Genomic DNA, 20,198 nt, shown 5'->3' on the forward strand with positions numbered 1-20,198 from the left:
GTGATTACTCTATAATAAGGTGTTTATAACAGTAGTGCAGTAAATGTTATAAGTAGCTGGAGGTGGAATTGATGTGGTGTTTGGTCATACTGCCATCTGGTGTTGCAAAAAGTCACTGACTCACAAATTAAATCCATTTTATTCTCAGGTTTGGTTTCTGTGCGGAGTACATTGTTAGAAGTTTGCTTTTTAACCACGGCAATATTTTCCCCTCTTTTATTTTTTGTTCTCATTCAGATTGTTGTACAGCATCCTTACATTTATGGAATATGGGTAAACAACACAATTCTTTTATACTCCATCTCCTCCAAAATAACAGCACTCCCCGTTTTGTCACACCGTATGTAAACATTACATACTCTTTTGGTGAAGATTCAGCACATTCCCCAAAACTCACAATTTGCTTTTCTTGTGCTTTTTGGGTTTGATCCCTTCAATCAAAAAACATAAAAGCCCTTTTTACAACAAAGTCAGTTTAACAGCAGTAACTTCACACGACTAAGTATATACAAATCTTAGCTGTGTATGACTACACTCTGCCTTTACCAAAGTTCATTCATCTAGGCAACACTTATGTAACACGTTGTAAAAGGAATGGTTTTATATCTGACAAGCGTATGTTAAACAGTAGAAGACCAGAACAACTGATTTGGGATGCATATCAGCACACATGCATTTAGTTTATGAAAAAGGAAAGAGGACAGTCATAATAATGAATATTTTGTCCCCTGTGAACCAATGCTTGGAGCAATTAGACAAAGCACAGAAAGTCTAGTGACCTAAAATTGCTCAGTCATATTTGATGTGATCACTGAAAGAAACATTCAACAAATTAATGTAATGTAATGAAGAGAAATATTAAAATTACAGATTTTACTGGAAGCACTGTTGTATTACTATTATTTAACTTGGTTCTTATTTCAGTGTGTGAAAATCAACCATGTTGCACCAGTTACCCTAATGTGATAGGGAAGTGTTTGACATTCCAATAATCCCAGCAGCACATTCTCAAATATGCAAGTATTACAAAGGACACACAGCATTTGATAGGTATACTGCCCAAGAGCGCAGTATACCCAATTGCACTTAAATCTATATGTGTCAAGGCAAGGCCTTAAAATATGCACCTATTACCAACTACAGCATTGACATTCATATGCACCACAAGTGAACTGCAATCACTCTCACAGATGTGTAACAGAACCATTTCAGTAATCATCCTCGAGCACACAGGGAAGCTAAACCATCAGTTAAATATCAGTGGCCCATCTTCTCTTTGAGAAACTACTATGTGGCAAGACAAGAATTGTCGTCATTCTGTTAGGTCCAGGAAATACTTATTTGGCAGCATGTCTGAAGTCCTTTCAAATAACTTGTCAATGGTTTATGCACCACAAAGTCAAGTGCTACAGCACGCTTACTGTTTGCCTTACAGTACAACAGAAGGTTGGCCGATACTGTTAATATTAACAAGCTGAAATCAGATATGTACCGATCATTTACTGAATGTAATTTAATATTTAGAGGCTAAGGTTTCGATTTCAAAAAGCTTTACTTCCTGTAGGATACAATATTAACCAGCAGAGGGCTCCAAAGTACTACAATGAACCAGTATTTGCCGCTTGATAGGGCCTAGGGCAGGGGTCTGCAACCTTTTACACCCAAAGAGCCATTTGGACTCGGTTTCCACGCAAAAGAAAACACTCGGAGCCGCAAATACTTTTTGACATCTAAAATGAAAATAACACTGTATATATTGTTTTTTACCTTTATGCTTTGTGTGAACAACTAAGGTGTGTTGCTTATGAAATCCATGAAGTGCTACAGAGAACATTACATTTTATTTATGTAATCAACACATTTTGAACTCTTAAAGAAATATAACAAAAGGAAAGACACCAACCTGAACTAAAATGATCCATGTAGCAAACAAAAACTGTTCTCAGCCACCACCCTCATATCGCCTTTGGGCTGTTGGAGCCTTGACCTGACTTTTAAAAAATAAAAAAGCACTATGCTGCTGAAAAATTAAAAGTAGATATTTGCAAAATTCTGCCTAAATATGTATTTTACCAGGTTAATGCGTGCGGTGGGGCGTGGTCTGCAGCGCTGCTGCAGGGGAGGCGGACGCACCTGAGCCACACCCGCAATCATGCCTCGCTGCCTTTACGTCTGCGCTATCTGTGCTGTTGTGTTGTTGTTGGTGTATGTCGGGCTGTGAGGTGAAAAGCTATAGCCGGCTGTATGCGTACAGCAACCGTGTGTGAAAAGTGGTCAATAAAGAGATGCTGAAAAGCGTGTTCATGCAAACATTGTCGGGTCTGCCGTGATATGTTTACAATAAGACTTATGGTCCCGAACCTCTGCGCACAGCGTCTGCTAATCGGGGCTGTACGAAGTCCGTTTACGCAGGACTGTAAGCTGTCATCTGTCAGGCGTGAGCGGTGTTTGTCTTTAACATAGTTCACGGTGGAGAATAGCTGCTGACATAATGTGGATCCGAAGATCCATAATTGGCCTACCTGGGGTTGAAAGTCTCGATAAATGCACGGCGTTTCGGCGGGTACACCGGCTTCCGCGAGTGTGACGCTTATTTTGAGCGATGAAAAAATAATAGAATATAATTTTATTTTTATATTTCAATATCACAATAATCTTCCAATTTAGAACTACAAGTTTTAAAAAAAAAAAAAGAACTAAACACAAATAAAATACACTTCAGCTAAATACTAATTTATTTTCCCAAACCACGCGGAGCCGCAGTATAAGGACTAAAGAGCCGCATGCGGCTCTGGAGCCGCAGGTTGCCGACCCCTGGCCTAGGGAAACAACATGCATCTTGTGATTTTCTGTAATTTATATAATTGATATAATTATCACAGAAGCCTACACAAAAGCTTTAAAAAAATAAAATAAAAAAAATCAGCATTCGATGTTAGTGGATGTCTTTGTTGGAAAATTCTTCAGTGAGTTGTTCAGGCTCAAAAATGCAGATTTGCAAAGTTTACATTTAGGGGAAATAGAAAAATACTGAAACCTGACTAGTGATGTTTGTTTTCATAGCTCTGAAGCCCAAGAGCCAGCTAAAGTCTGTGCAGAGGGGAGCCCAACCTGTGGAAGTTAGCCAATTAGGACAGAGTGAGCTCATTGGAAGGACAGCCTTGAAGAGACATTAGCAAATACAGCCTGTTACAAATAGAGGTTTTAATGGGTGAACTGAGGGCCTGCATTATTAGAATATTTTGAACTTTAAATGACACAAAGATGTGCCATTTGAACTTGGGCATAAAAATATAAACCTCCAGATTCAGACTAGACTTCTGTCTTAAATGCATTCAAGAATTGAAATAAAGGTAACACGACATTGGGGTGGGGGGTGTAAAACAGGTAAGGGTAATTATTCATTCTGTGAAAGCTCAAGTCAACAGACTAGACCCATCAAACCCTCTTTTCCCACAGAGGAGTGGATGGCACTGTCACTCCAGGAAGGCTTTTAGAATGGAGAAGTGGGTGAGCGGACAGTGTCAGCCGAACTTGGAGAATAGTCTTCGGACTCTGAAGTGACCTCAGCAGGGGAAAGGCCACGGTTTGCGCCGTGGGAGGGGCTGGCACGGACACCATGAGGGAGGTGGGCCTTTACATCCTGGTGGCGTCTTCGTCGGAAAACTTGCTTCTCTTTATCAAGTGGCGTGGTCTGAGAGAGGGTGACACAGCAGCAATTGTTAGTGTATCTACAGAACCAGATTAATGAGGATTGGCATCCACTCACTGAGGCATGAGGTACATTTTAGATGAGCCAGTGTCATCATGCACTTGTATGTGAAAAGCTGCATTTCCCTTGCAAGTTTTCTCTATGTGAAAAAAAATATGACTTCATCTTCTCTAAGGTAAGAAGAGGCAATAAGATCCACCACTTTTTTATGATGTTGCCAACACTTCTAGTAAGAAAAAAAAAAAGTTTTCATCTTGGAAAATAAAAATGAAGTAGCACAGTTTATAAAAAAAAACTCTCAAACAACCTTTTTAAATGCAAAATAAGTAGATGGCAAGGAAAACTGTGCAGCTACCTGCTACAGCCCAAATGAGATGATGTAAGGTGATAAAGTGAAGGATATGATGAGGCATGAAAAGGGATCCACTGATGGGCAATATGTCAAACCCTTGGGAGATGGGAAATGGAGACTGCCAGCACTTTGCCATGAAAGCACTCACTTTATTTAAGCACTATGCTGTGTCATACCTTATCCAGTACAAAGGATGCTGGTAGCGGTCCAAAGACCCTGACTTCTTGATGGTTAAGTCCTGGTCCAGCTGAGCAGAGAGAGATGAGCGCAACTCAGAGGATCACTATGAACTCAAAGCATCACTTACCGGATTAGGAACACATCTCTACACTTCTGTTATTATTATTGATAAGATACTCGCAGATAGATGTCATGTCACTGTAAACTGACAAGTGGTTTCAAAATAAAAAAATATTTAAAAGACTACATACAGGAAATGTAGAGCAATGCAGATCCTCCTTAATAACAGTGCTCACTTTGAAAACAAGTTATTTATCTTTCAAATCCAGCTTGTATTTGCAACTATTTCAAATTAGAATATCATCTCCTAAAACCTCGTAATGGTCAACTATGTTACTTCTAAGCTTTTCTAACAAAAGTGCTGACAGTCCAGCTAAAAGTAGGATGAGAAGGCAGAGCAAACAAAGGAAAATCTAGCAGTAAGATGCAGATGGATGAAGTGATGACTGACAGAAAAAAGCAGGGAAGTTGCAGATTTAAAAACATCAGAGAACAATTGTCTACCTGTTTTACAAAAGCAGCAATTTTAGTTCCAACTTAAAATGACATCCAAGGCATAAAAATAAAAAGCTTCTGCATGTGTGAGTTGTATGAGGCACATTATGGCTCAAAGCTGAAAAGTCCTTCATTGCCAAAGCATGCTAATAAGCAGAAAGCCCAAATGTAATCTACCGTTGCACACCGACATGCAGTGTCAGTGTGGAGAGTGCAGAGCAGTGCTTACTGTGATCACGGACACTCCAGCTGTAGTGCTGTTGACCTTCACTCTGGTGTTAAAGTGCTTCCTGATCTTCCCAGCCACTGGCAGCTGATGTTCTTTCTTTGACACACCATCATCCTGATAAATATAAAGAGCCATACTTCAGCAACTCTACTTTTCTCAACGTCGCTGGTATCGATGCAGATTCTGGCGAAAGGACTGACGACACACTTACATTGACCCACGAGTGATCAAGGACTTGTACAGCTGTATATCTTTTATCCTCTGCTACCTGCAGCATCCCAGTGATCAGAGCCTAAACAGAGATTTGTTAGCCACAAGAATTCATAATAACATACTGAGGGTGTCTGGGGTGTTTCACATGGCTCGTGATCACAGCAGGACCACTTTCAGACACAAACCTTGGCTGAGTCTGACACATTGTCCCAGTGTGGTGCAGGAAATTCAAGCTGGCCCCTCAAAATCTGTTCAAAAAGCGCCTCCTGATCTTCACCACTCCTGTATACAGTTAAATTATAAAGCTAAGTTGCTCTATAGGCACTATTAGTCTACATGTGACACCTTAAAAATGTATGGAAATAATGTGTAATGCTTAAAGTAAACCTCCAAATACAGGAGCACATACCCACGGAAGGGAGGGAATCCACACAGCAGTATGTAAGTGATGACACCCGCTGCCCAAATGTCAACCTTTAGTCCATATCTATAATATGAATATGAACACAACACATAAAGGACACTTGACGCAGAAAAACAACACTCTTGCATCTTGATGCATGCTCAATCATCCAGGTAAGTAAATCTCCAAAAGTTGATTCTGTTCATCTGGACATAGCGTTTTCAGTGGGAAAAACGTTTCGTCACTCATCCAAGTGACTTCTTCAGTCTCAGCTGACTGCAGGTTTCCCCAATCTTATAAACATTATATTTGCATAACTAGCACCACTGAAGGAACAATGGGCTGGGAGGTCAGTTCCTCCATCATAATTATGCAAATTCTCATGACCATTGATCAACAACCACTGATCAACAACCACTGATCAAAGACCACTGATCAATGGCCATGAGTACCATTCACAGAGAGTTGGGGAATGGCTGCAATCACAGCATTGTAAGATGGCAAAAGGTTTTCCCCTTAGGCCCCCTCCTCGATTCAGAGATTGTCTTTCCCTTTTCACGTAAATGGCTTCCTTGACTCCGCGCTCAAACCAGCGCTCCTCCCTGTCCAGGATGTGTACATCCTCATCATTGAAATCGAGGAGGGGGCCTAAGGGTACATCTTTTGCCATCTTACAATGCTGCGATTGCAGCCATTCCCCAACTCTCTGTGAATGGTACTCACTGAAACTGCTACGTCCAGATGAACAGAATCAACTTTTGGAGATGCTGGTGCTGCAGATGACTGGACTGGGTAATGTAATTACTGATTTACCCCATTTCAGCAACAATCTCTGGTGCTACATAGGTGGGTGTGCCACACACAGTATAAAGGGGCCCGTTGACAACAGTAGCCAAGCCAAAGTCTCCTAACTTCAGAGATTTACTCCCATCATTGTGCTCATATACCTGGACAAGATACAGAAAAGGGACAGTGGGATATACTGGATGAAAAGGTCACCAATAGTCAATCTGATTAGTAAAACTTTGATTTCATTATTGAGCCATTTTTCTTTTTTTTTTTATTAGTGCAGTGATTTCAGTCAAAATTAACTACAAAAAAATTCCATTGACTGCAAACACGGATGGTCTGCACAAAAAACTGACTTTTGGTTTGATCATGAAATGAATCTTATTCAACAAGCAGTAATACTAAAAAAGTGAATGTGTAGTTTTAAGACCAACAATTATTTTTGGTCTAGAGAAGAAATTTGAGTATATTTGATCATCGTTAAATTACCAAAGAACTGTGTAATTTAATTAACTTATTTACCTATGCACCATTTATTATTGGTAGTTTTAAATCCAAGCTCTTGTGTGTGTGTATGTGTAATATATATATATATATATATATATATATATATATATATATATATATATATATATATATATATATATATATATATATATATATATATATATATATATATATATATATATATATATATATATATACACACACACACACACATACACATACAGATTCTGAGGAAAAAACAATGACATGGAAACGGGGCTAATAGTGAAATTGGATATTTTACAATGCAAAGCGATTCCCCACACATACAGATGCTCTGTGCAGAGTCGTACTTACCAACAGATTTTCTGGTTTTATGTCCCTGTGGACAATATTGAGACTGTGCAGGTACTTGATAGCACTTGCCAGGTTGAACAGCATAGAACTGGCATCGCGCTCAGTGTATTTGTTAGAAGATGTAATGGCATCAAAGAGATCACCCCCCTGGAGAAAGAGTGTTTGAAATGTGAAAGAGGCCCAGTTGCTAAATTTATAACAGTCTGACGCAGATAAATGGTTGATAAAATTTTCTTTTTAACTGAAGTTAATTAATTCAACTATAAACCAGTCTATGACAGCAAAAAGAATGCATTACATATTAAATGTTTTTGATAACTTAATTGAATTTTATCTTGTGACATCAAAGGTTTCAATTTCTTTGTTTAAAAAAAATAAATCAGTACCTTAACTAACTCCATTACAAGATAGAGCTCGTTTTGCGTGTCCATTTCCTCAATCAAAAGAACTATGTTGGGATGTTTCACACGCCGAAGGATTGATACTTCACTCTGTATCATGTGCTCCTGGGTGACAAAGAAAACAATCTGTACACTGTAGCCAGAATACTTTATACACAATACATGAGATTTGTTTTGTAATTTTAGAGAAGATAATAGAAAACAGTTTTCAAAAGAGAACTCTGTAAACTAGGATCATTTGATGCTGTAAGTTAAACAAAAAACAAACAAACAAAACCAACCAGAACCAAATATTTTTGTTTCCAGCATTATAGCAACCCCTGCTCACCAATGACTTAAAAAATGACTCAGCAACAGTTGAACTTCAACTTTATGAACATTAGAAATGGTGTAAAAGCTGAATTCAGCAGGTGCAGAGCAGGCTCACCTTTCCCCTGCACTTATCTTTGCTGATGATCTTGAGCGCATACTCCCTTCCAGTGGATCTCTCCACACACTCTCGGACCACAGCAAAGTTTCCATCCCCTAAAGTCCTTCCCACTTTGTACCTCTCTGCTATGGAGGCAGGGATTGAAGAGTACTCATCCATTGGCTCAGCTGTGAAAAAATAAAATGAAATAAAATACACTCTATAATAGGTAAAGCATTATACAGTAGTTTAAAATTTGTTTGCAAACTGTTTTTTGTTTGTTTGTTTAAAGTTAGTTTATGTCTTGTGTCGTCTTGATGCATGCTCAATCATCCAGGTAAGTAAATCTCCAAAAGTTGATTCTGTTCATCTGGACGTAGCGTTTTGTGGGAGAAACGTTTCTCCCACAAAACGCTACGTCCAGATGAACAGAATCAACTTTTGGAGATTTGTCTTGTGTCCTTTCTGACCTTCGCTGCTCGGCCCATCGCCTTCATCCATTGAGCTGCATACTTTGGTAGACGCCAAGGAGAGTGAAGAACCACTGTGTTGAGATCCCTGAAAAAGAAGAGACAGCTATGGAGTGAGAATAAAAAGATAAACAGATGTACTTGTCTTACACAAATTTCAGAGGGGAGCAAAGCTTATAAAAATGTGATTACAGCCAGATTACACAAAGCTTGTTTGTTCCACTCTGCTAGCCTTGAGCATGTAGATAGCAATGAACCAAGCATGGTGAAACCTTACAGAAATCATTGTACCAGCACAAAGACTACCAAGTGATTCTACACAGACAGAAAATGACATGCAAAAACTTCACGACAGTAACAATACCTACCTGAACCAGAATTATGAATAAGTGACACCAGTATCACTGATACCTGGATTTTAAATGAGAAATGAGAGACTGTGCACTCTCCTCATCCATGATCAGATATGTCAGAATCGCTGCTGCTTCAGTGAAGATTATGCTTCATTCACAAATTGCTGAAAAGTTGCTAGTTAGCCAGCAGCATTGATTACACGGGCTTTTAATTTACTAGCGCATTTGTTTAATCTCTTAATTGCTTCATTGTGACAAGGGTTCCCTGAGTTCATGTCAGAGTTTTCTCCACAGGGTTTAATCTAAATCTTTATAATGATTTAAACGCAGGCTTTGATGGGGTATGAAATTTATTTCCATTAACATAACTGCAACACAAAGTAATTAAGTTGTTAGGTTAATAGGTAGTAAGACTCACACATTTTTTGGAACTACAAGGATGGTGATAAACTTCTGCAAATCATTTCCATCAGTAAAGCTCAAGGCTTTTGTTCTGTTCCATGTCAGTGCAATACCTGTTGAAGCACTTAAAGTTCTGTCTAATTAAATGAAAAACTTCTTAAAATTCTTCAATCTTGGCACAACACAAATCATTACTTCATTATTTCATTTTTGGGGTTTTTTTACCTGTCGTCTTCTGAGGCTAGCTGGACTGGTTGGAGAGGGGCTTGGAGACTTTCCAGAACGAGGTGTGGACAGCTGACTGCCTGCAGTGCCGTTAGCTTTTAGGATAAGATCAAGATTAAATACTGTAGCATAAACCAAGTTCACAAGACGTGAAAGGACAGATCACATGCACAATCTTACCTGAACCGGCAGATGAGGGAGACTTGCTCCTGCGGGGCATTCCACCACTTCTTGGGGAAGAGCGACCGTGTACTGAGGGCAGCCGCCCATATGATGCAGACTTTGTTACCCTGCATTCTGAAAAGAAATAAAAACAAGCAAAATAAAAGGTGTGGACTGTTCCAGCATCATTATGGCAGAGTAATATTATGTGTGGCATACTGACCTTTTGTCTTTCTTTCGGCTTCTCTGGCGTTATTAAATGCTAAATGGACTGGTTCTTATATTGTGTTTTTCTACTCTACCTGAGCACGCAAAGTGCTTTACACAATGTGTTGCATTCACCTATTCACACAGTCACTTTTTCTATGCTTAAGTGCTTTCTATCTACCACTGACACTCTGGATGCATCAGAGAGCATCTTGGGGTTACGATCTGAGCTACAACTGTTCTCTTTTTTTCCCCCTTTTCTTGGGCCTATCAGTATAAACCAAGTAACGACATCAACTGCCTACCAACAAGCACGCACTGTAACTAATGTAGATCTCATTTATGTCATTATCATACAATTTGAAACAAAGAAAGATTTTATGACCAAATGAACAGAGATTATTGGTCTGTGGATGGATAAGTACAAGACACCATACACCACTTTGATTCGGGTGCATGAGGGTTGGAGGAGGGGTGCTAATTTATCTGATGAGCTGGTGAACCTTTTTGTGCTGAGGATAGGATAGATAGATAGGATAGATACTCTCAAACCAACTGCAAGTCTCTGGAAGATACTTTCTGTAAACAGTGGTACAGAAAGACATCCACAGCATGTGCCAAAATCTTTATGCAGGACAAAGATTCACTACATCAGTCCAGTAAGCACAGGTTTTGGAGCAGTGTACAGCATACTACCATCCAGAAAATATACTTATTTCTTCTTTTTTTTTTCCCCAAAAAAAACTATTTTAGCAAGCCAATTCTTCGTGGTTTGTAGGGAAGAGTCCATGCTGCAGACTGTCCTGCTTGAAGTCTAGATATGCTACATGTTAAAATATTTTACGCATAATTAAGCATGCAGAGCAAAATATCAGGCAGGAGACTTCAAACTGTGAAGCAGCTGAAGTTTTATCTGAACAAGAAAAATGTGAAATCCTCCTTCAGAGCTAGAGAAAGAGGTGGTGCAATAGAGTGGCGGGCATGCTCATGATCCACACTTCTTTAGTTTCTTTCTTTCTTTCATTAAAAGCACATTTCACAAAATTATAGATTTTTCTCATTTGAAAATCATTTAATCATCATCATCAATATTATGTTTAGTATTACTATTAAATATAGGGTTCACATGTTTTTTAAATGACTGCACAGCAACTTAAGGTGAACAACATATAAAACACGGGAAATTGGTGCAAGCCTCATAACTACACTTACCAGTTTCATCCAGGTTGAAGTCGTCTTGATAGCGGAACTTTTCGGGACCACAAGCAATGAATATATCATCGTCCCCAAAAAAGTCCTGAAGGGAGGTGACCTGAGAAAAATAATGTCTGTCAGCTTTAGTTCAATAAGTCTGAAATGCATTCACTCTCAAGTGATACTATACATAATCTGGAAATAAGATGATGTGTTAACATCTTGAACTATTGTATACATACTATAACAGACAAAGCATTTTTTCCAGCAGAGACATGCAAATCAAGTAAAAATGAGTATATTACTGTTTCTTCTGCTTGTTTTTTCAAACTGAGGCAAATGAGATTCAATGCGTCAGTGTACGATATCATAGCAACATGACACATCAATGCTAAGTGAAGGATTCAACATATTGAACAAAAATGTCATAAAAATTCAGGTTGCACAGTGGTTGGCACTACAGTCTCACAGCAAAAGGTATGTAGGTCTGAACCCTGGCAACATGCCGTGTGTGCAGTTTGCATGTATTGAGCTTTAATTTCAAGAATTTCAAGATTTCCGGGTAAAAAGGTCTCTTCAATAAATAATTCACATTTCAATGTGTCACATTTGTGCAAAGAATATAGCAGTTCGTTTGTATACTGCAAATGGTGTATAATGGCTTTTAAACATTAACAGGATTTATAACATTTGGATAATCATGTTAAATGGAGTATATAAACATGTGCTAGTAAAGAAAGAACTTTATTGATCACAATGCTGGATTTAAGGATGCCAGGTTTGAATAAATGCTTATTGTGACCTAAGCACAAATGAAAAATTAATGGTACAGCATGTACAGCATATGAATAAAAGAATTAACCTCTTTCTAGTCTTGTAACAGCCCAGCTGCACTTTAATGTCTTCAGGGTAACCATTAAGAAAAGAAAAGCTCCTTTTAAACCTGTTACATTTTATTCAGTGGAGACCACAACAACGGTGTCTGTCTTTCATTAAATCGTTGTCATCTCTAGTGGGAGATTAAGTTAATTGCCCTCTGTTACTGCAGATTAGATTTTGTAAAATCACGTTAGAAAATGTTTAACAGTAGCTATTTATTCAGAGATCCAATCGCAACAACACACAGTGGTCAGGCTGTTTCTGAAAAAGAAGCATTTCCACAATGCACTTTACTTAGTTTAAGCAAACTTTGGATAAAATAACATAGTAACCAAGTACCCATCACTGTAAAAACAACAGAGAAGTGTAAATATTAATCATTTCTGCTTTTCTATAAACAAGAACTGTATGGCTAGGTGGATGCTGGTGTTTGCATTTATACACAAGTCTATCTTAATGGTTATATAGCAGTCTCATGAATAAATAAAGATAGACACAGATGACTCTTCGGCTAATAAGAGTGTGCAAGAGAAAGTAGAGCTTCAGTTTTAATTTCCTCTCCATAAGGTTCAGCCTTTAATCCTTCTTGTTTAACTGACCTATAGTATTATAGATATCAGTTAGAATACAAAGGCATGCTTTCCACAACATCACATATATTGTTAAGAACTGCATGTTTGCCACTGTGATCACCTCTAGGATTCTCCTGCTATCCCTCTCCAATGTGCCTATTGGACTGGGGTTAGCTGGATGACCCACGCTTACACATGGTGTGGTCATCGATGAAAGCTCCCTCCTTCCTGCAGCCTGTCTGACAGGCTCATTGGGTTTGTTTATTTTGGTTTAAAAAACACACCCATCCATAAATGCTTTCCACTACTAACTTTCTACACTCGCATACACAAACACACATTCTGCTACGTTGTTTATGACTTTATGCATACATTCTTCTTTGTTGTTGTCTCCCATTCTTTTTCAACCTATAAACTGAACTGTAACCTTGATGACCAAGGAAATGGCTCTCTTATGTACACAAGAAAAAAAAACAGCAACAAATGACACAAAAAACAAGACACTGACTTGCAACAGAAAATCTAACTTTATATTAAATTACAATTACAACTTCCAAAAAAACCTAATTGAGATCAGAAAGCAATTATATTGCATTCCTTTTTTTTTCCCTTTTGCAAAATCCAGCAAACCCTTTTCCTTTTCTTTAAAAACTCAAACCCACACATGATAGACTGTAACAAAGCCAAGATGATGGGGAAACACACTTTAGTCAACAAAATATGCATAACCATAATTTGGATATGATTTCAAGTAGTCCAGTGAGGAACAAGTTCAACATATACAGATTGAGTTTGCTAAAATATGCCAAATGTTGGTATCCATTAATCAAGAACTATAAGCTTATCAGGAGCCTAAAAAGATTTTAGAGGCGCGATAGACTGTTTGCTTTAGTATATTAACACCACTACTGAATTACCTTATCACATCATGTTATCACCTTTTTTTCTGATGGATCAATATTCTGGTCTCCACTGCACTGATCTTAGATCACAATAAAAAAACAGAACACAACCAACTGGCTATACCAGTAACCTTTAAAACATTCAAAGGTCATTCAGTCAAGAATTGTTAAAAGGAATATCAGACACATGGGACTGAGGAGAGGGGTTGCTAAATAAGAACCTTTTCTCTGCATCACTGATGTCCCCTACCCCCAATTCTACCCCCTCCTCCTCCTAAAAGGAAATCCCACAGGGAGGAGCTGCACAGCAGTTACCAAGGAGACCAGACAAAAATCACAGCTTAGTTTAAGACAATGAGAAGGCTACTTTGACACCCACTGTCAGATCCTATCTGGAGCTCTTAATGGTGCAAACTGCAGATAACACAAAAGCAGCATAGCCTCATTTAGAGATAATGACGAAGCATATTGTTAGGATGTTGTTAAGAATTCAAATTTCCACCTTGTTAATCCCAATCTCTCTCTGTGAATTGTCTTGGAATCAAAAACATTGCAAAGGTTAAAGGTAAATTATTATTATTATTATTATTATTATTATGAGATAGTGGAGTCTGAATGTTTAAAAATATGATACCTACCAAGGGCTAAAAACCTTTTACAGATCCAATTAATGATATATGCACTCTCAATAATAACAGCAGTGTTCACCTTAAATATACAAAAGATTTATAATGTTATAAAAGAACATGAAAAAAAAGTTGATTGATGATTTCTTAAAATACGCCTAAAAGTTACCTCTTATTTCAGAGTTCTGTAGTTCCACCAAAGTACTTTGAATTTAGAATTCTCAAGCTTGTGATGAAGCCAAATAACAGAGGCAACTGTGAATGTGATGCTTCATATTGATTATTTTTGCTTTCAGGCTCTGTGACACAGCAACTCCATTAAACCTACCATTCGCATAGAAAGCGCACACATACTTTTCACAATTCAGGAGCATCCTAGGAAAGTATTGATTTCCAGGGTTTTATCTATGATTTCCGCAAGTGCTGAACCTGACATCCAATCCAGAAATAAATAACAATGGATATATGCATGCTATAGAAGCCTATTGATTTGAGCCATAGGAAAGACCACATAAAGGAACACAATTGTGTAACACAACAAAGCATGCACAGGTGGAGCTTCCCAGGACACTAAAGCTTCTTCTGAAGTGTGAGAGTGAAAGCAGGAGCCAGTCACCTAGCATGCCAGAAAGAAACATGACTCATCTTCACCTCCAGTTGGCAAATGGTTCTTGTTCTATTTTGCATGAGCTTCCTTTATATGCAGTCTGTTGTACAAATGCCCAAATCAGTTCTGCTGCAGAAACAGCAGCGACTTAACAGGGGCTGTTCCAAAAACAGTGAAGGAAACCAAGTTTCTACACTTAGCTCTTAGAAGTGTTTCAAAACCAAAAAACACCCCCAAAACATTTATAATAACCAGCCAAGATAATAACCACGCCCTGCAAATATTTTTGGTTTAATGAGAGCATGCAAAAAAGTCTATATAATAATGGACAGATGATCAATATTATCACCTAAACTTTTAAAATATTCAAGAATAGTTTCACTGCAACATCAGACACAAGTTACTGTAAAGATTTTCTTTACACAGCTCAGGATGTTCACATGCTATAAAGTTTCTTTTGAATTCCACAAACAGAAAATTCCACCAAGCGCAACGGGTAGGTTGAAGGGATAATGCAATGACGAAGCTCATCCAGCATGTAATCCATCACAATTGAGCAGAGTTTGTATGAAGATCCATTAGGTGATCGCTGTGTGCAGGTTTCACTAAAATCTGACCAATAGGAGTAGCGAGTTTTAACTGTGGATGGACAGCTGCCTCGCTATGGCATGAGGTCATCAGTCCTTTGGCTGGATGAGCTAAAAATCATATCTACCAAATGAAGTGGCACACAAAAGCACTTCTTTGTACAGCCAGACTACAGAAAGTGGGAGGAAAGTGAGGCACTCTTCCATTTTGTTCATCTTTTTGCACATTGAATTTGAGAAGGCTGCAAAGCAACTAAAACCATTTAGTCATTTTATTTATTGAATCAATAAACAAAGTGAGATTTTCCTAAGACAGTGAGATGGGAGTTACAGCCAGGATCCATAGAGCAGACGTGACATTTGTGGTATGAGTAGAAACCAAAGAGATTAATTGTGGGAAATCCAGACCAGAAAATGGCAGAGTCAAAGTCAACTTAAAGGAATGAATTAGAAAAACATTATGTTAGCTTCAGCTCTCTTGTACACAGAGCACCATAAATTCCAACCACATCCACTGTGTATCTGATTGGCAAAGCATGAATGGACCATTTAATCACATCCTCTCATACATAACTTTAGAAAGGAGGCGTAAGCCTCTGCTTTCATGCACTGATGTGAAGCTAGACTATCCTCGGGTGGCTGTTGACATCTATTTGAACAAGAAGTGTTGACTTTAGCATAAAGAGAACTTAGCACTGTGCATAATACAGTTATAGTGCAGAGCCACATCCATTTGAGCAGGGATGGGAACATCATGATCGAGTCCCCTCAGACCTACTCAGTCTTGGAAATACTCTTTGCTCCATCTGATGAATAATATCAGGGGTCATAACAGGCCATGTCCCTATAGATAAGACCAACACAGTGGGACTTATCTGGGGAGCATGCATCTCTCCATGACTTTTCTCTGTGCATTACAGTATCTTGGAGTGCCTTTATTGTGGCTAAGTCCTTACTGATTTTATTTTCTCTATGTATTTAGACACACATTGCATGGCAGTCCACCATTACAGAGTGACTCAGCAGTATGTAGGATCACAGGCGTCAACAAGCACAGCCACCCGCCAAGCTGATCCACAAATAGAACCATGAATCGTGAGTCAAAGACAACTAAGGATAAAACAACAAATCACAAGAATGCCAAGGCTAATTTACCGGCAGACTCAAAAAAGAAATGCATAACAATCAATTACAGCTGTTTAAATTTAGTCTGTACTTAATTCTTACTGGAAAACAATGTATTTAAAAATAAATTGTCACATTTTTCTTTTATTTTCTTTTTTTAAAACTGTCAGCAAAAGCCTGTCTAAGAACCCCTCCCCCCAGAAAGCAGGTCATTTACCAAAAGGTTAAACACCCGTGAAAACAGGTCTCTTAATGCCAATGGGTGTTTATTTGGCCATCTGGTGGCACAACAGGGCAAAAAGTCACAAAACCAGAGAAATGATGGCACTACCAAGCACACAAGCAGCTTATTATTGGAGAGACAGTTAACAAAATCCAGAAGCAGATACAAAAGGCAGTTAGAGATGGTGAGAGGACCATAAAAAATAAATCTGAATTTCCTACTTTTTCCATAGAGTGGGATTCTACTTTTAATATATTGCAGTACCATTGTGCTTTTTGCTAAACAAATCTCTATTCCTAAAACAACAGAAGATATTCCGAAGGCAGATTTGTTCATTAGTGTGAAAAACTCCCACTGTTCCTTCTACATACCATTACACAAAGGGTGCTTTCCTGGGATTACACCTTAGCCATGTGCTCCATCTTGCCGCCGTGTGTAATAATAAGGCTGACAGACTGAGCACTGCATCTGTGAGCCTTTTCACAATACACCTACAGTCCTGACATCAGTACTGCACCGCTCTGCCGCAGAGGCTGTTCCTTAGCAACCAGCTCAGGAAACCATTTTACCATAGAGACCATCACAGCGGGAGGGGGGGGGAGAGGGATACTAATACAGAGTGCCCTAACTATTTCTGTGAAATGTTTAGACAGTTCTTAGTGTAGGTGGTACTTGCATGCTGTCCAGCCATGTCAGCCCTCCATATAAAACTGATAGTCACTTATCACTGCCATAATTTCCAAACAAAGGTTAATATAATTAGTCTACATATACAGTGTAGTTATCAATGTATAAGTAATAACAGTCCAGAATATTTAGAGCATATAGTCGAAGCAAGAATACAAGAAGCTTTATAATTAAGTCTCAAGTCGCTGATCAGATTGCATGTTTTGTACAAACTCACTTAGTAAGTATACATTTAATAGTGTGTTACTGTTAGTAGGAATATGAGACGGAGTCCTAGAAACCTATTTCTCATAATACATTTTACACATATTCCCAGATGACTCTGAACCTGCTGGGCTCTCTTGTTGGGTAAGGAAGCAATTCTCAGGGACAAGACTGAAGAACAGACCACACAGCCTCTGATGTCAGATGCATAACTCCAAATCTTTTAAGCCTCCTGCAAATGTCTACCAAGTGTGGTTCATTGCAATGTTCTAAAATCAAACTTATGATGTAACACAGCACCACAAATGGGAATTCAGCATGGCAACACCAGGATACCTGTCTCCAAAACCACTTACAAGAGCTGAGGAGGCATGATGCCATTTTACTTTGACTTCTTTTCTACAGAAGCATCCTTCCATCCTTCCCACTTGTGACCAATTATATGATTAAGTGGTGGAGAGGCTTAAGATAAAGCAATTGCACTCTTGTAGGTACCAGGCTCTTACTGTATGGTTGTTCTTCCTGCTTTGCCTTTGTCCGTGATTTTCAAATAAAAACATTTGGTGTTAAGAGCTTTAGTTTGAAATAGGAAAATGTGAAGGTAAATAACATCTCTTCTTTTAAGCTTTTCAAATTTCTTGTATCAAAAGCGCTGCTTGTTACATGAATGTGCACATAGCTTCACTGATGGCAAGCACAAACACACTTGTGTGAATACAAACTGAAGATCATCAGGTACAAATGTAACTTGTCCTGAATGGCACAGTTGTGAGACGTATACTTAATGCTTCCTTTAAGTAAGGACAGCACTGAAAGTCACTTCATACTTTAAACACCTTTAGCTGTAGTGACAAACGTGCTTACTGTGGGAAAATAAAATCCCATGGTGATGCCTGAGATTCCCAAAGTCACTACCTAATGCGAATGCTTTCCTATTTGAACCCCACTTGGAAATATGTTGTTGCTGGTACTAGAAGTCTTTGAAATGAACAACAATTTAACACCTACCGCCTTCCCATCAACGGTATAAAGCCTTTTGACGACTCCAGAGTCTAACTTGATGGCATCTGTGATGTCGGTCATGACTTGCTCAAAGGAGTGTGCAGTCTTCTTGTTGAGCAAGATCCGTACAGCCTTGCGAGGTTTTACTCCACTGCGGACAATCGTCACCAGTTTGGGCTTGATGAAGTCCTTGCTCTCCCTGGTTTCTGGAGATCCAGTCTTGCTACTACCAAGGGAAGAAGGGTCACGGACAGACACGGCAGTCTTAGGACCAACTGACCAGTTAGGATTTACATTCTTTGTGTAGTCCACCTTCTTGTATGGCTCTATAGACGCACAAACATAGCTCTCTCCTGGAGGAAAAAAAAAACGAGACAACAGATTTTCTCAGCCCATTAGCAATGCTAACACAAACATAACATATAAAAAAAAAAAAAGTATAGGTTGTGTCAGAGCAGAAGAATTTAAGGGTTTTTGTTTTTGTCTCCTATTTTAGTGTCATTTCCATCATATTTTATTTTACTAGATAACTATTTTACTTAATAGAAGCCAAATCTAAGGCAGGCTTAAAACTGTTTAAAAACAATGCTCACCTTCCACCAGCTGGTCCATGCTGGCGATCCTTGTTGACCCATCAATCGTGTATATGGTCCGTACTCCCTGGGGTAAGTTGACATTATCTGACAGACATCTTGTAAGGTCAGCCAAGAGTGCTTCGAGAGACCTAAATCTGTCCTGAGAAATGGCATACACAATCCCCTTGAAGTATCGGTCTCCATTGCGGTAGAAACGGATCTTCTTGGCCTTCTTTTCTGAGCTTAGTGCTTGCAGTGTCCTGGTTCGGTACAGGCTGCAGTGAGCGCTGTGAGTGGGACTGGGGAGCCCATTCCCTCTCGAGCCCCTTCGGGTGTATCTTTGAGCCTTGTCCCGCTCATCAAAGTGTTCCAGCTCCATGTCTGTGCTGTGCTTTTATACTGAATAATATGAGGAAAGAACATGCTTGCAATCTGAATACCATTTTAACTTATAACACATTACACCAATTACGTTCCCTTTAAGTCTAGTAGTGGCTTATACATCCTGCTTCAGCACTGGCACAAGCCTTGATACTGCAACTGCTGCTCATACACACATTATGAAGTAGCATGTCACACCCATTTTATGTTCTCTGGAGTGTCTCAATTTAAATATATAAAATTCACATGCATTTACTGTGGATAATATATGGACAGTAACAGCCTCTTGTGGGATTCTGGCTAAAAGCTTATTGAAAGGTAAACCTTAAAAATACAAAAGGAAGGAAACGGTAATCAGCAGGATCTTCTAGTTTCTGTGCAATCTTACCTCTGAGGTGAAGACGGATGTAATCAAACGCTTCCAGGCGAAACGTGTCTCAGATCTTTTCTTTATTGGATACCTTGTATGAACCATGCGTCCCTTTGTTGCCCTGTGATGGTGCTCTGCTTCCCTGCCGTGTGTCTACTCTGCTGTGTACTCACATGCAGATTGGAGGCAGGGCTGTAGCCGGTGTCCTCCACCCTCCCTTACTCCTCTTCCATTGCAGTGATTTACCGGACCGCTCTGCTGTCAGCCTTCCTCGTGCACGCTGCTGCCGGGGCGCGTTCTCGCACGTATTAATAAAATGCGCGTTCGTGTTGACCTGCTTTAGTAGCACTATTAGGGAT

The 20,198-nt window shown here is 39.0% G+C and overlaps 1 protein-coding gene across 3 annotated transcripts; it reads right to left on the reverse strand.

Moving 5' to 3' along the window:
• Positions 1–120: 120 nt before the first annotated feature.
• On the reverse strand, positions 121–20,080 carry dclk1b (doublecortin-like kinase 1b). 3 transcript variants are annotated; one of them, XR_015719995.1, is made up of 17 exons: positions 19,858–20,080; positions 19,107–19,487; positions 18,520–18,866; positions 11,118–11,217; positions 9,717–9,833; positions 9,537–9,631; positions 8,557–8,644; positions 8,105–8,274; positions 7,663–7,782; positions 7,277–7,423; positions 6,458–6,591; positions 5,651–5,728; positions 5,427–5,523; positions 5,240–5,320; positions 5,029–5,142; positions 2,820–3,694; positions 121–1,632 (listed from the first exon to the last, which is right to left on the reverse strand). XR_015719995.1 is itself a non-coding variant. In XM_087851115.1 (17 exons), the coding sequence occupies exons 2-17, from the start codon at positions 19,465–19,467 to the stop codon at positions 3,637–3,639; spliced, it is 2,178 nt and encodes a 725-aa protein (XP_087707241.1). In that variant the 5' UTR covers positions 19,468–19,487; positions 19,858–20,080; the 3' UTR covers positions 3,503–3,636. The 3 variants fall into 3 exon arrangements, 2 of the variants coding, with proteins under 2 accessions (XP_087707240.1, XP_087707241.1); XM_087851115.1 differs by lacking the exon at positions 121–1,632 and adding an exon at positions 4,241–4,311 and having other exon boundaries at positions 3,503–3,694; XM_087851114.1 differs by having other exon boundaries at positions 121–3,694.
• Between the last annotated feature and the right edge of the window lie 118 nt (positions 20,081–20,198).

This window comes from Neolamprologus brichardi, chromosome 14, assembly GCF_056152115.1.
Source record: "Neolamprologus brichardi isolate AB-2024 chromosome 14, ASM5615211v1, whole genome shotgun sequence".
Lineage (NCBI taxonomy): Eukaryota > Metazoa > Chordata > Actinopteri > Cichliformes > Cichlidae > Neolamprologus > Neolamprologus brichardi.

Coding starts and splice junctions, on each gene's coding strand:
- dclk1b (XM_087851114.1), bottom strand. CDS start 19,467: ATGGAGCTGGAACACTTTGATGAGCGGGACAAGGCTCAAAGATACACC. Junction 9,632..9,716: donor TCCCTCATCTGCCGGTTCAG/GTAAGATTGTGC, acceptor TTATCCTAAAAG/CTAACGGCACTGCAGGCAGT. Junction 5,321..5,426: donor ATGTGTCAGACTCAGCCAAG/GTTTGTGTCTGA, acceptor ATCTCTGTTTAG/GCTCTGATCACTGGGATGCT.